The sequence below is a fragment of the Lucilia cuprina genome, chromosome 5 (genome assembly GCF_022045245.1).
Source record: "Lucilia cuprina isolate Lc7/37 chromosome 5, ASM2204524v1, whole genome shotgun sequence".
NCBI classification, from domain to species: Eukaryota; Metazoa; Arthropoda; class Insecta; order Diptera; family Calliphoridae; genus Lucilia; species Lucilia cuprina.
The window spans coordinates 7,111,045-7,124,201 of NC_060953.1; the positions used below are offsets into that span (position 1 = coordinate 7,111,045).

The window sequence follows — 13,157 nt, forward strand, 5'->3', positions numbered from 1 at the left end:
AATATTTCGAAAAAAATATACACTGCGAAACACTATTTCATAGTCACGGCAAGACACTTAATCATAGATAGGAGTCACGACAACAAACTTTGTCAAGGAAAAAGTCATGGCAAGAAATTTCTTCTACGGCGAGATTTATTTCTCAAGACACTTTCTCATTGAAATGAGTCACGTTAAGACACTCATAGAAAAGAGCCACATCAAGAAACTTTTCTATAGAAAAAGAGTTACAAGTTAAAACTCTTTTTCATAGAAAATCGTCACGGCAAGACATTTTCCCATAGAAATGAGTTACGTCAAGATACTTTTCCATAGAAATGAGTCACTTTAAGACACTTTTCCAAAAGAAAAAGTCACGACAAAAAAATTATTTAGAGTAAAGAATCATGACAAAACACTTTTTCAAAGAAAATAGTCACAACAAGAAACTTTTTATATAAAAGTTACTCGGATAAAAATATTCTTTAAAATTGATTCTCTGTAAGACAAGTTTCTATAAAAAGAATTATAAGACAGTTTTAAAAGAAAATAGTTTCATCTCTAGACACTTCTTTATGGAAAGGTGGCTTTTTTAGACAAAATTTATTTTCTATAAGAAGTCACGCAAATAAATTAAAAAAATATAATGGCAAGACAATTTTCTATAGAAAATGTTCACTGCAAGAAACTTTTTTTATAAAAGTAACTCAATAGTTTTATTATTTCTAAAATTTTTTTCATAGTTTACACTTTTTACAAAAATTAATTTTTAATTTTCAAGGGAAACGGTGTTTTTATTACCAAAAGTTTTTAATTTGTTAGAAAAATTCAATTATTTAAAGTTTTTAGATAAAGTTTTCTATTGTTTTAAAATTTTTCTAATAACAATTGTTTATTTTATTAATTTTTTTAATTTATTAAATAAATCACTTTAATTTTTATTAAAATTACAAAAAATTTATAAAAGTATTTTGTTAAAACACTTGAAACACCCTAAAAATTGTATACAACTGAAAAAAATGCTTTTGTTTACACTTTTCCTGCGTTTCTTGGCAACCCTTTATAAGTTAAAGTTTAAAAAACACTAAAAAATAAACATTTACAGTTTGATAAGCCTTGCTGTCATATAAATATAACATATCTGTTTTTTTGTACAGCTGTTCTAACCTCAATTTAACCATATACAACTGAACAGCTGTTGGCCAGAAAAAAAAATAAACATTGTTTGTTTTTTTCCTCGTACTAAAGAAAGTTACAAAACTCCATGGTTTTGTATAAATATTTAGAAAAAAAGTTATTAAATAAATTTGTTTCAAAAAAATGTTTAAATTCTATAGACAATTGGCTACAACAGGTTTAAAATCTGTGAAAACTTTAAAACAAACAAAATTGTACTCAACACAACCACCGCGAGGTAATCCTTTTACGGAGTCGTCACAAAAGAAAAATTTAAGATCTACTTTGTACTATGTAACCGCCGGAGGAGTATTAATAGTGGGTTTAAGTTATGCTGCCGTACCTTTATATAGAATGTTTTGTCAGGTAAGTGTGTGTTTTGGTTTTGTTTTGAATTTATACGATTGTTCATAACTTTACACAGGCCTATAGTTATGGTGGCACTACTAGTCAAGGTCATGATGCCGAAAAGGTGGAAAGCATGTTAAAGGTTGAAGATCGTATTATAAGAGTTAGATTTAATGCTGATTTAGCTGCCTCTATGCGTTGGAATTTTAAGCCCCAACAATATGAAATAAAAGTAGCTCCCGGAGAGACTGCTTTAGCTTTTTATACAGCTAAAAATCCTACTGATTTACCTGTAATAGGTATTAGTACCTATAATGTTATACCTTTTGAGGCTGGAGCTTATTTTAATAAAATACAATGTTTTTGTTTTGAGGAACAACAATTAAATCCCCATGAAGAGGTTTATTTAAGAAATTTATTTAAAAAAAACTTACCTTGTTTAATGTTTGTTTTGTTGTTGTTGTTTTACAGGTGGACATGCCGGTTTTCTTTTATATTGATCCTGAGTATGTTAAAGATCCTAAACTGGAAAATGTGGACACTATTACGTTATCTTATACGTTCTTTGAGGCTAAAGATGGTTTAAAACTTAATTTCCCTGCTTATGCTAAGCCTCATAATGCGTAGAAATGATAATTTTTAGAGATTTTTTGTAAATAAAGTTATTTAAAGAAAATTTAAAGCACTTGAGTCAATGAAGAGTAGTCCTGGCAAAACTCGTTGCTTTAGCAATGAGTTTAAACGTTGGAAAATCCCCCGGCCGGGTTAAATCTTTTGCTTTCTCAATTCACTTGTTATTTTGTTGCTATATTTATTATTTTTAGATTTTTTATAGGATTAATCCAATATATTAGCCCGGGCTAAAACGTGATCAACAATTTGTTAATTATTTTCACCAAAATGTTAGTTTTTAATTACACAGTTCGTAGATTTTTTGAACGGAAAGCAAACTGTTGCATTGTTCACATATTTGAGATCGATTTAATAGTTTTAAAAAGTTTTTGACAATGAACTTTATTTATAACAAATTTGCTTATAATTTAATCATTTATTTAAATTGTTTAAAAAACACTAATAAGGCCCGGACATCATATCACTTTTTTTCTTTATTTTCCTTACAATTTAATAACATTTAGCAACAAATTATTTAGGAAATAGTTTGCAAAACTAATTTTCCATAAATATTTTTTCAATTAACTCTTTATTTTTTTGCAAATAAACTTTTTTCACATTATTTGCAAAGCGTCATCACTTGTTTGGAAAACTTTGTTTCAAAATCACTTAAATATTTTAAAAAACGATAAACTAATTATATTTCTCTATAACTTTGTTATTTATTTAAACAAATTTATTATTAAACAAATCGAATTTTATTTATTAACTTAATTTTTTAACACTTTCTTTCACTAACTATTATTTTACTTAACAAAAACCGCCATTTGTAATGAAAAAAACTTGCAAACTAAAGCAAATGTTCTCAAACTGTTCAAGTTTACAGTTTTAAAATATAATGCTTTTCAAACTGTTAATGTTTACAATTTTTACTGAAAGCCTTATAAAACTGTTAAAGTTTAGAATTATTTAAATCAATTCCTCTAAAACTGTCATGATTACAGTTTACAACTACTTACTGTTAATTGTAACTTCCGTTTAAAAACCGGAAGTTATGCAAGCAAAGCTTTTTAAACTGCTACAACTCAATGTTAGTAAATTAAAATGTTATGTTAGTAACATAATGTTACTTTATATTGCTTATAATTATTTTTTTGTGATATTAAGAACTTAGAGCTATAAGTCGACTTTCAAAGAATCTAATAAACGACTTTTTTTTCAAGAAATCTGATTAATAAACGATATTTTTACAGAAATTTCAAAAATGAGAGAAAATTGTGTTATTATCTAGCAGTAATAGAAAAATAAAAAAAATCCTTAATAAAATCGAGATTAAATATTTCTTTATAGGAATGAAAACAAGAAAATAGTTTTTTTTTAATATTTATTACTTACATTTTTAACTGCAAATTTTTGGTAAGAAAATCTGAAAATAAAAATATTTATGTAAGAATTAATATTTCTATTGAATTATGTAATTGCCAAACTTTATTTTATAAAAGGTTTTAAATTTGCGCATACATGTTTTATAAATATTGTTCGATTTAATATATTTATTAATTTAAAAACAAAGTAATTGTAACAGTAAGAGAAATCATTGACATATTTTAAAATTGAATTCTTGTAAATCGGTTTCATGAAGTTTTGAAACCGCCGGCCAAATTGTTAACCACAGGCGTTGAAACCGCTAATATTGATCGGCGCAGATGTTTTCAGAGCTGCCAGATCACACATTTTTGTAATTTTTTATACGAAAAATTTTCCCTGGTTGGTAAGTTAGTTAGTTAGTTGGTTGGTTAGTTAGTTAGTTAGTTAGTTAGTTAGTTAGTTAGTTAGTTAGTTAGTTAGTTAGTTAGTTTGTTAGTTAGTTAGTTAGTTAGTTAGTTAGTTAGTTAGTTAGTTAGTTCGTTAGTTCGTTAGTTCGTTAGTTCGTTAGTTAGTTAGTTAGTTAGTTAGTTAGTTAGTTAGTTAGTTAGTTAGTTAGTTAGTTAGTTAATTAATTAGTTAGTTAGTTGGTTAGTTAGTTAATTAGTTAGTTAATTAGTTAGTTAGTTAGTTTGTTAGTTTGTTAGTTTGTTAGTTAGTTCGTTAGTTAGTTGATTAGTTGATTAGTTAATTAGTTAGTTAGTTAGTGAGTGAGTTAGTTAGTTAGTTATTTAGTTATTTAGTTAGTTAGTTAGTTAGTTAGTTAGTTAGTTAGTTAGTTAGTTAGTTAGTTATTTAGTTAGTTAGTTAGTTAGTTATTTAGTTATTTAGTTAGTTAGTTAGTTAGTTAGTTAGTTAGTTAGTTAGTTAGTTAATTAATTAATTAATTAATTAATTAATTAATTAATTAATTAATTAATTAGTTAGTTAGTTAGTTAGTTAGTTAGTTAGTTAGTTAGTTAGTTAGTTAGTTAGTTAGTTAGTTAGATAGCTAGTTAGCTAGTTAGTTAGTTCGTTAGTTAGATAGTTAGGCAAATGAACGATTTTTATAAAATTAATCTGGCAGCCCTGCTTCTTTTTACTAAAAAAACATTTTTGCTTTGTTTACATTATCGGGCTTCATGTTGTTCTTGTATTCTGTTTCACGATAACAAACTGTCATGTTGCAAAGTAAATACAAAAAAAATCAAACGAAAAGAAAACTCAAACAAAAATACAAAACGAAGAGCAACAACAATCAAAGAAGCAGCAACCTAAAACATTTAAAACAAACCAGAAAAACATGATAATTAAGCTAATAATAAAAAAATATATAAAAATTTAACTGATTGTATACACACAATACAATCAAACAAACAGCAACATAAATTAAATTTAATAAAAACAAATGAATGGATAATCAACGCCAGCAGCAGCCGCAGCAGTGAGAGAATACGAGCAGAGCAATAGAATTGTCAAGAATTTAATTCAGAAAAAAAAGAAAGAAAAACGAAATCATACACTAGTGCATCCGGTTACAGTAAAGAAGTGTTTTTCCATTGACTCGACAAGAATTGTTTTAAATTAGAAAAATAATGAAAATTTTGGGATTATTAATAATATCCCTGTCGTTGTTGGCTGCTCGGGCTGAAGAGGGTAATGCGGCGGGCACAACATTGGAAGAATTACAAAAATTACTGCCGGTAGACTTAAGTGATGAGGTGCCTACGGTAGTGGTGGCCCTAATGGTGCGTAATAAGGCTCATGTTTTGCCTTTGTTCCTAAGCTATTTGGAAAGGCAAGATTATCCCAAGGAACGCATGTCCTTATGGTAAGTTTTTAACAAAATTTAAGGAAAAATATTCCTTTTGTTACTACCTCTATTCCTATTTACAGGATACATTCTGACTACAATACCGACAACAGTATAGAAATCTTAACTGAATGGTTGCAACATGTAGAGCCTTTGTATCATAAAGTACATAAAGTTTTAGATTCTGAAACGCAACGTCATCAAAATGAAAGTTCTCCCTTCGATTGGCCGCGTGCACGCTTCGAACATCTTATCAGTCTTAAAGAGCAGGCTAAGCGTGAAGCTAAACAAAACTGGGCCGACTACATATTTGTAAGTACACTAACAAACACACAAATATTCTTATCTTTAAAAGTTCTTCTTTCTACTTTTGTGTTGAAATTAATTAACTGATTAGTTTGTGACCTTTTTTTTAAACTCTAAACACTAAATCTTAATTGTTTTCTTTCTTCCTCCATCTCTAGTATCTAGATGCTGATGTTTTGCTTACAGAACCTCACACTCTTACTCATTTGGTGGAGCTACGTCTGCCCATTGTAGCTCCCATGCTACTTTCCGAAGGCCTTTATTCGAATTTTTGGTGTGGCATGTCTCCGGATTACTATTATCTGCGCACAGATCTCTATCAAGATATCTACAATGTCAATCGTGAAGGCATTTTCCAAGTGCCCATGATTCACAGTGCCGTCTTAATAAGTCTAAACTATAAAGGTTCCCACTATCTAACTTTTGATCGTGATCAATTCCTTGATCAACAGAAAAACGATTTGGAATATATGCAGACCTTGGGTCCTCAGTGTCGTTTGTATGATGGCCCTGTAGATGATATTATTGTATTTGCCATTTCTGCCAACTGTTCAAAGATTCCCTTGTTTATTACGAATGAGATACCTTTCGGTTATATTCTACAGCCTTTGGATGCTAGTGATAATATCGCGCAGGATTATAAACAGTTGGTTAATATTAAAACGAATATTATTCATGATTTGGGTGATATTATTGAGGTCAATGAGTATTTGAAGAAATTTGAAAGAGAGGAAAAAAAGTGAGTAAATGATAATTTTCAAGTTTTTTTTTTAATTCTTTAAAAGCTTTTTTGTAAAGATCTTTTTCGGTAAAAAGGAATCCTTGTAAGATTTTTTTTCAGAAAAAATTTTTGAGAGCTTTTTAGAACAAGATTTTTTTCCTTAAAAAGCTTTTTTATTGATAAAAACTTTAACCTTTAGCTTTTTATATATATAAAGCTTTCCTAACAAGTTTCTAATGATTTTTTTTATAATATTTTTAAGAGCTTTTTTTGACAAAATATTTTTTATGAAAAGCTAAATATTTGTCTGTTATAAGATTTTTTATAAAAAGTTTTTTATAGAAAGCTTTATTAAGAAAACTTTTTTATTGAATACTTTTTGAAAAGATTTCCTTATAAAAAGTTTTATTGAAAAGTTTTTTTAATAAAAAACTATTTTTAAAAAAAGCTTTTTAAAAATGCTTTTATTACGAAAAGCTTTTACGTGTTTGAATTAAGGAAAGCTATTTTAAGCTTTTTTTCAAATACCTTTCTTATAAAAACACGTTTGTTATAAAATGTTTTTAGTAAAATATTTACCTTAAAAGCTTTTAGTTAAATTTTTTTATAAAAGCTTTTCTGGTAAAAAAAAATTCTTTAAAAAAGTATTTCTTAAAAGCTTTTAAAGAAAAAGCTTTTGTACTAAAAGCTTTTTCAAAAAAATATTTTTTGTATATTTTTTATAAAAAGCTTTTATACTTAAATCTTTTTTAAAAAACTTGTACTAAAAGTTTTTTTCTAAAAGCTTTCGTATAAAAAGCTTTTTTACTAAAAGCTTTCGTATAAAAAACTTTTTTACTAAAAGCTTTCGGATAAAAAGCTTTTTCAAAAAAATAATTTTTGTATATTTTTTATAAAAAGCCCTTATACTAAAACTTTTTAAAAAAAACTAAAAGCTTTCGTATAAAAAGCTTTTTTCTAAAAGCTTTCGTATAAAAAGCTTTTTTCTAAAAGCTTTCGTATAAAAAGCTTTTTTCTAAAAGCTTTCGTATAAAAAGCTTTTTTACTAAAAGCTTTCGTATAAAAAGCTTTTGTACTAAAAGCTTTTTCAAAACAAAATAATTTTTGTATATTTTTTTATAAAAAGCTTTTATAATAAAATCTTTTTTGAAAAACTTTAGTACGAAAGCTTTTTTTATACGCCTTTTTAGAAATCTTTTTTCTCAAAGTTTTTTATTTGTTTCAAAAAAATTACATAAAAAGCTTTTTTTCTTAAAAAAGCTTTTTTAAAGAAATCAAGATATTGCAAAAGCTTAAACTAAATTTTAGCTTTAACAAAAACAAAAAAACTATTGTGTACTTAATAAGTTTGCTCCCTCTTTCCAGACACAAACTCTCTCTCGATCACATTTACATGATCAATTTGGAACGCCGCCCCGAAAGACGTGAAAAAATGGAAAAACTTTTTAATGTTTTGGGTTTAGATGTAGAATATTTCCCAGCAGTAGATGGACAGTAAGTTTTCCGGAATAAAATTTTATGGAAAATATTAAAAAAAATATCTTAAAATTTTAGAAAATTAAATCATCATATTCTAAAAGAAATGGGTATTAAATTCTTGCCCGGCTATGAGGATCCCTATCATCATCGTCCTATGACTATGGGTGAAATTGGTTGTTTCTTGAGTCACTATAAGATATGGGAAAAAATGGTTGAAGAAAAACAAGAACAAGTATTGATCTTAGAAGATGATATTAGATTTGAACCATATTTCAAGGATAAAGCCGAATCGGTTATGGAGCAGATACGTAATGTTATTGAATATGATTTGGTGTAAGTTTTGCAAGTGATCATTTATGAAATTTTAGATTTTTTAAAGATTTTCTTTTTGTTTTAGTTACTTTGGCCGCAAACGTTTGAAGGAAGAATCTGAACCTTGGGTGGCTAATACGGAAAACTTGGTACATGCTGGCTACTCTTATTGGACTTTGGGTTATGTTATTTCCCTAAAGGGAGCTGAAAAGTTATTAGCCGCTAAACCTTTGGAAAATCTTATACCTGTCGATGAATTCTTGCCGGTTATGTTCAACAGACATCCCAATAAAACCTGGGCTAATGCTTTTCCCAAACGCGATCTTATGGCTTTTAGTGCAAATCCTTTGCTATTATTTCCCACTCATTATACCGGAGATTATGGTTATATCTCAGACACTGAAGATTCTGTGGTGATAAAAGGCGATGGGATTATTACAAATACTGCTGCTAGTGGCGCACAATTGAAAAGTGATCCGGAAAAGGCTTACCTAAGAGAGCCTAGATTAGAGTCAAAACCTTTGGAATTGAAAGAAGCTCAATTTGAGGCAGCTGCTAATGTTAAAACTCATGAAGAATTGTAGTTTTCTTGGGAATACTTTAAATGAGAGGAGAGTTTTTTTTTATTACCATAAGCTGAAACCAAAAATTAGCATTATTTTCTCTCGATGTTTAGTTATTAAGTTTACTAAAAAAACAAAAGAAATGGGGGTTATATCCTTTAACTCTTGCTCATTTTAAATGTGCCTTAGTAGTTTGTAGTTACTAAAAACATTCTTAAACAAAAGTTCTTAACTGTTTTTTTTATATATCTATATATTTTACTTGTTTTAAATTGTGTTCTGTCATTTTTTTTTTAATTCATTTATGTAATTTTATACATATTAAGAATCTCATTATTATCCATTTAATTTAATTTGTCTTTAAACAACAAATACAAAACATAAACAAAAATATACTCAAGCATTTATTTTATACATAAAAATAGCCAAAGACTTGTTTTAATACAAATTATAAAGTTTAGGTTGTTTGCATTTAAATGAAAAAAAAAATGATTTATTTACTTTTAATTTGTTATGATCGAGTTTTTTTTTTAATAAAATTTGCTGATTTAGCAGAAAGTTTTTAGATATAGTATAAATGACTAAACAGTTTCGATTGGCAAAAAAACAAAATCGTGTGTGTGACAAAGTTGCTGTGACAAGCAGAATTTAATTTTTTTGTTAAAACGTGTATTGTTTTTAAGTTTGCAGAGAGATCTTATCATGTTGTATTTGTATCTAGTTGTAGTTTCAATTGTAACTTTGATCAAAGTTTTTTTTTTTATAGACCAAAACATGGTCTTTATCAAATCTCATTCTAAAACTTAAGCTTCCATTGAAGATCTTTGTCAAGTTCAATTTAAGCTTTAATCAAACCTATCAACGATCGTATTCAAATTCGAGTAAAGCTTTAAACGAAGATCGTTTTCAAGTTCTGCTTTAATCATAGATCTCTTTTAAATCCAACTTTAGAGTTTATCATTAATTCCATTTTAGTTTTAATCAAATATCGTTTTAAAGATCACAGCTTTAGATTCGATGAAAGATCGTTTTCAAGTTCAACTTTAGCTGTAATCAAAAATTATTTCCAAACCCAAGAAAGATCGTTTTAAAGTACAACTTTAAATCGTTTTTAAGTTCAACTTTAACTTCAATCTAAGATCTTTTTCAAATCCAACTTAAGCATCAATCTTTGATAGCTTTCTAGTTCTATTTTAGCTCTAATCAAAGATCGTTTTAAAGTACAGATTTAGATTTAAAGAAAGTTTTTAAGTTTAAGTTTAACTTTAATCTAAGATCTTTTTCAAATACAACTTAAGCGTCAATCATTGATCGCCTTCTAGTTCTCTTTTAGCTTTAATCAAAGCTCGTTTTAAAGTACAGCTTTATATCGTTTTTAAGTTCAACTTTAACTTGAATCTAAGATCTTTTTCAAATCCAACTAAAGCGTCAATCATTGATAGGTTTCTAGTTCTATTTTAGCTTTAATCAAAGGCACAGATATAGTTTTTAGGCTCAACTTTAACTTCAATTAAAGATCTATTTCAAATCCAACTTAAGCTTCAGTCATTGATAGCTTTCTAGTTCTAGTTTAGCTTTAATCAAATATCGTTTTAAAGTACAGCTTTAGGTTCAATGAAAGATTGTGCTTAGTCCCAACTTTAACTTCAAATAAAGATCGTTTTGACTGAAAGATCACTTTCAAGTTTTACTGTGGCATCAATAAAAGATCGTTTTCAGGTCTAACTATAGCTTCAACTAAAGATCATGTTCAAGTTTTACTCATAGATCACTTAACCTTCAATCCAAGATCGTTTTTTAATTTAACTTAAGATCATTTTGAAGTCCAACTTTATCTTAAACTAAAGGTCGATTTCTTGTTTTATTTAAGCTTCAATAAAAGATCGTTATCAAGACCATCTTAAGTTTGAATAAAAAAGATTGTTTTCAATTCTAATAAGGCTTCAATCACAGATCGCTTTCAAGTAAACCTTTTCTTTAATCAAAGATCATTTTTAGTTTTAACTTTAGCTTAAATTAAAGATCATTTTCTAATCTAATTGATGCTTCAATCACATCGTTTTCAAATCCAACTTAAGCCTTAATTAACGAACGATTTTTAGTTTAACTTTTTCAATCAAATATCATTTTTATTTTTAATCAATGATCGTTTTTAAGTATAACTTAAGCTTCAACAACAGATCACTTTTTAATACAGCATTAGCTTCAATCAAAGTTCCTTTCCATGTTCAACATTTGCTTTAATCACATACTGTTTTCAATTCTAACTTAAGCTTCAGTCAAAGATCGTCTTCAAGTCCAACTTTAGGTTTAACTAAATATCGATTTATAGTTCAACTTTAGTTTCAATCAAGATCGTTTTGAAGTCAAACTTTAGCTTTAACAAAGTGCAACTTAAACTTAAACCAAAGATCGTTATCGTGTCTACCTTAAGCTTCAATAATAGATCGTTTTCATTGAAGAATCAAATTTAAATCTAACTTTAGCTTTGATCATAGTTCGCTTTCAAGCCCAACTTTAGCTTTAATCAAAATATGCTTTCTAATTCAACTTTAGCTTCAATCAAAGCTCATCTTTAAGTACAATTTTAGCTTCAATCGAAAATCATGTTCAAGTCCAACTTAAACTTTAATCATATAGTAAAAAGTCCAGCTTTTAAGTAATTTAAGCTTTTATAATTTAATCATCTTTAGCTTTAATCCCAGTTCACTTTCCAATACTACTTTAGCTTCAATTAAATATTGTTTTCATATCTAACTTTATATTTAACTAAAGTACTCTTTCTACTTCAGTTTTAGTTTCAATAGAAGATCGTCTTGAAGTCAAACTTAAGTTTTAACAAAATATCGTTTTCAAATCTCACTTAAACATCTATTATTACGGATCCCTTTCTAGTGAAACTTAAGTTTCAATCGAAGATCGTTTCAGCATCAATCTAAGATCGTTTTTAAGTTCAACTTTATCTTTAAACAAAAATCATGATCTAGTTCGTTTTCGAGACTATATTATACTTCAATTACGCATCTCTATTTAGTGTAACTTAAACTTCAATCCATGATCGTTTTCAAGTCTAACTTAAACTTTAATCTAAGATCGTTTTTAAGTTCCAGGTTTAAACAAAGATCATAGTTCTAAATTGGTTTCAATCAAAAACAGTTTCCTCGACCAGATGGCTCTATTCAAAGATCGTTTATTGGTCACGCTAAAAGTCAAATAGCGATCGTTTTCAAGTCAAGTTTTAAAGATCGTTTTCTAGTCTAATTTTGGGTTTTAACAATGATTTTTCCAAAAGACTAATTTTAGCTTTAATAAAAGATCATTTTATTAGTCAAACTTTATCTTTAAAATTTCTTTTCTAAATTCTATTAATTTAGTTTAAGCTTAAGTCGAATCAGTCCCAAATTCAGTTCCCTTAGTTCTAGAGAAAGTTTTATAAGATTTTCAATAATTTGAAAACATTTGTTGATTACGATCGTCTGTTGAACTTTTTACGTCATTATGAAATATTAATCATATTCAAACTAAACTAAATGTGTTTATTTTAAAAGCTATTAATAAAGTTTAATTAATTTCTTATAAACAGATGTTGAAATATTAAACACATGTTTTAAAAAATCATTTTTTTCGTTCCGTTTTAGCACACACATTTTAAATTGCAGAAACTTTCTTTGCATTTAAACTGTTTGACTATATATTTTTTTAAATAAATCTATACGATAGTGATTTATTTAAATTGAAATTAAGAAAAAATAAAGAAACTATAGAAAACGAAATTTTGTATATAATAGTTTCCTGTATATTCGACAAGGTTAACAACAATAAATAATGGATTAAATTTTGAAAATAATATGTCAAGATCATTAGGAGAGAGAGAGAGAATTGAACAGATAACAAAAACTATATAATATTAAATTGTATGTTTCATTTCATAGAATATATTTTAACAATTTTTAACCGAAAATTTTAGAAAAAGTTAGTAATTTTAGCAAAAAATGTTTAATATTTTTTAAAGTGATTTTTTGTCTCAGTTTTTTTTTTAATTTAAATTAATTAATTATTTCCTTTTTAAATAGTTATTATAATATGACTATTTTTAACACAATAGATAATTAATAATTATAATTATTAATTATATTTTTGATAAACAAATTTTGCTTGAAATAAGACAAATTTAAACAAGATAAAACTTGTTCGTTTTTAATTTTTTCTCTAAATTAGAATTTAAACTCGACTAAAGACTAGACTATAGACTAGACAATAAACTGGAATATAGACTAGACTATAGACTGGACTAGAGACTAGACTATAGAATAAACTATAGACTAGACTATAAGCAAGACTATAAACTAGACTATAGACTAGACTATAGACTAGACTATAGACTAGACTATAGACTAGACTATAGACTAGACTATAGACAAGACTATAGACTAGACTATAGACT

The 13,157-nt window shown here is 27.0% G+C and overlaps 2 protein-coding genes across 2 annotated transcripts; both read left to right on the forward strand.

The window, feature by feature from the left end:
* The first annotated feature begins 1,202 nt into the window (after window positions 1-1,202).
* LOC111682702 (cytochrome c oxidase assembly protein COX11, mitochondrial) lies at window positions 1,203-2,179 on the forward strand. Its single transcript, XM_023444696.2, has 3 exons — window positions 1,203-1,521; window positions 1,580-1,903; window positions 1,975-2,179. The coding sequence occupies exons 1-3, from the start codon at window positions 1,300-1,302 to the stop codon at window positions 2,128-2,130; spliced, it is 702 nt and encodes a 233-aa protein (XP_023300464.2). The 5' UTR covers window positions 1,203-1,299; the 3' UTR covers window positions 2,131-2,179.
* Window positions 2,180-4,698: 2,519 nt separating this feature from the next.
* Window positions 4,699-9,068, forward strand: LOC111682701 (glycosyltransferase 25 family member). Its single transcript, XM_023444695.2, has 6 exons — window positions 4,699-5,350; window positions 5,416-5,644; window positions 5,797-6,377; window positions 7,725-7,853; window positions 7,914-8,171; window positions 8,236-9,068. Exons 1-6 carry the CDS (start codon window positions 5,115-5,117, stop codon window positions 8,732-8,734), a joined length of 1,932 nt encoding a protein of 643 aa, XP_023300463.2. The 5' UTR covers window positions 4,699-5,114; the 3' UTR covers window positions 8,735-9,068.
* The last annotated feature ends 4,089 nt before the right edge of the window (window positions 9,069-13,157 follow it).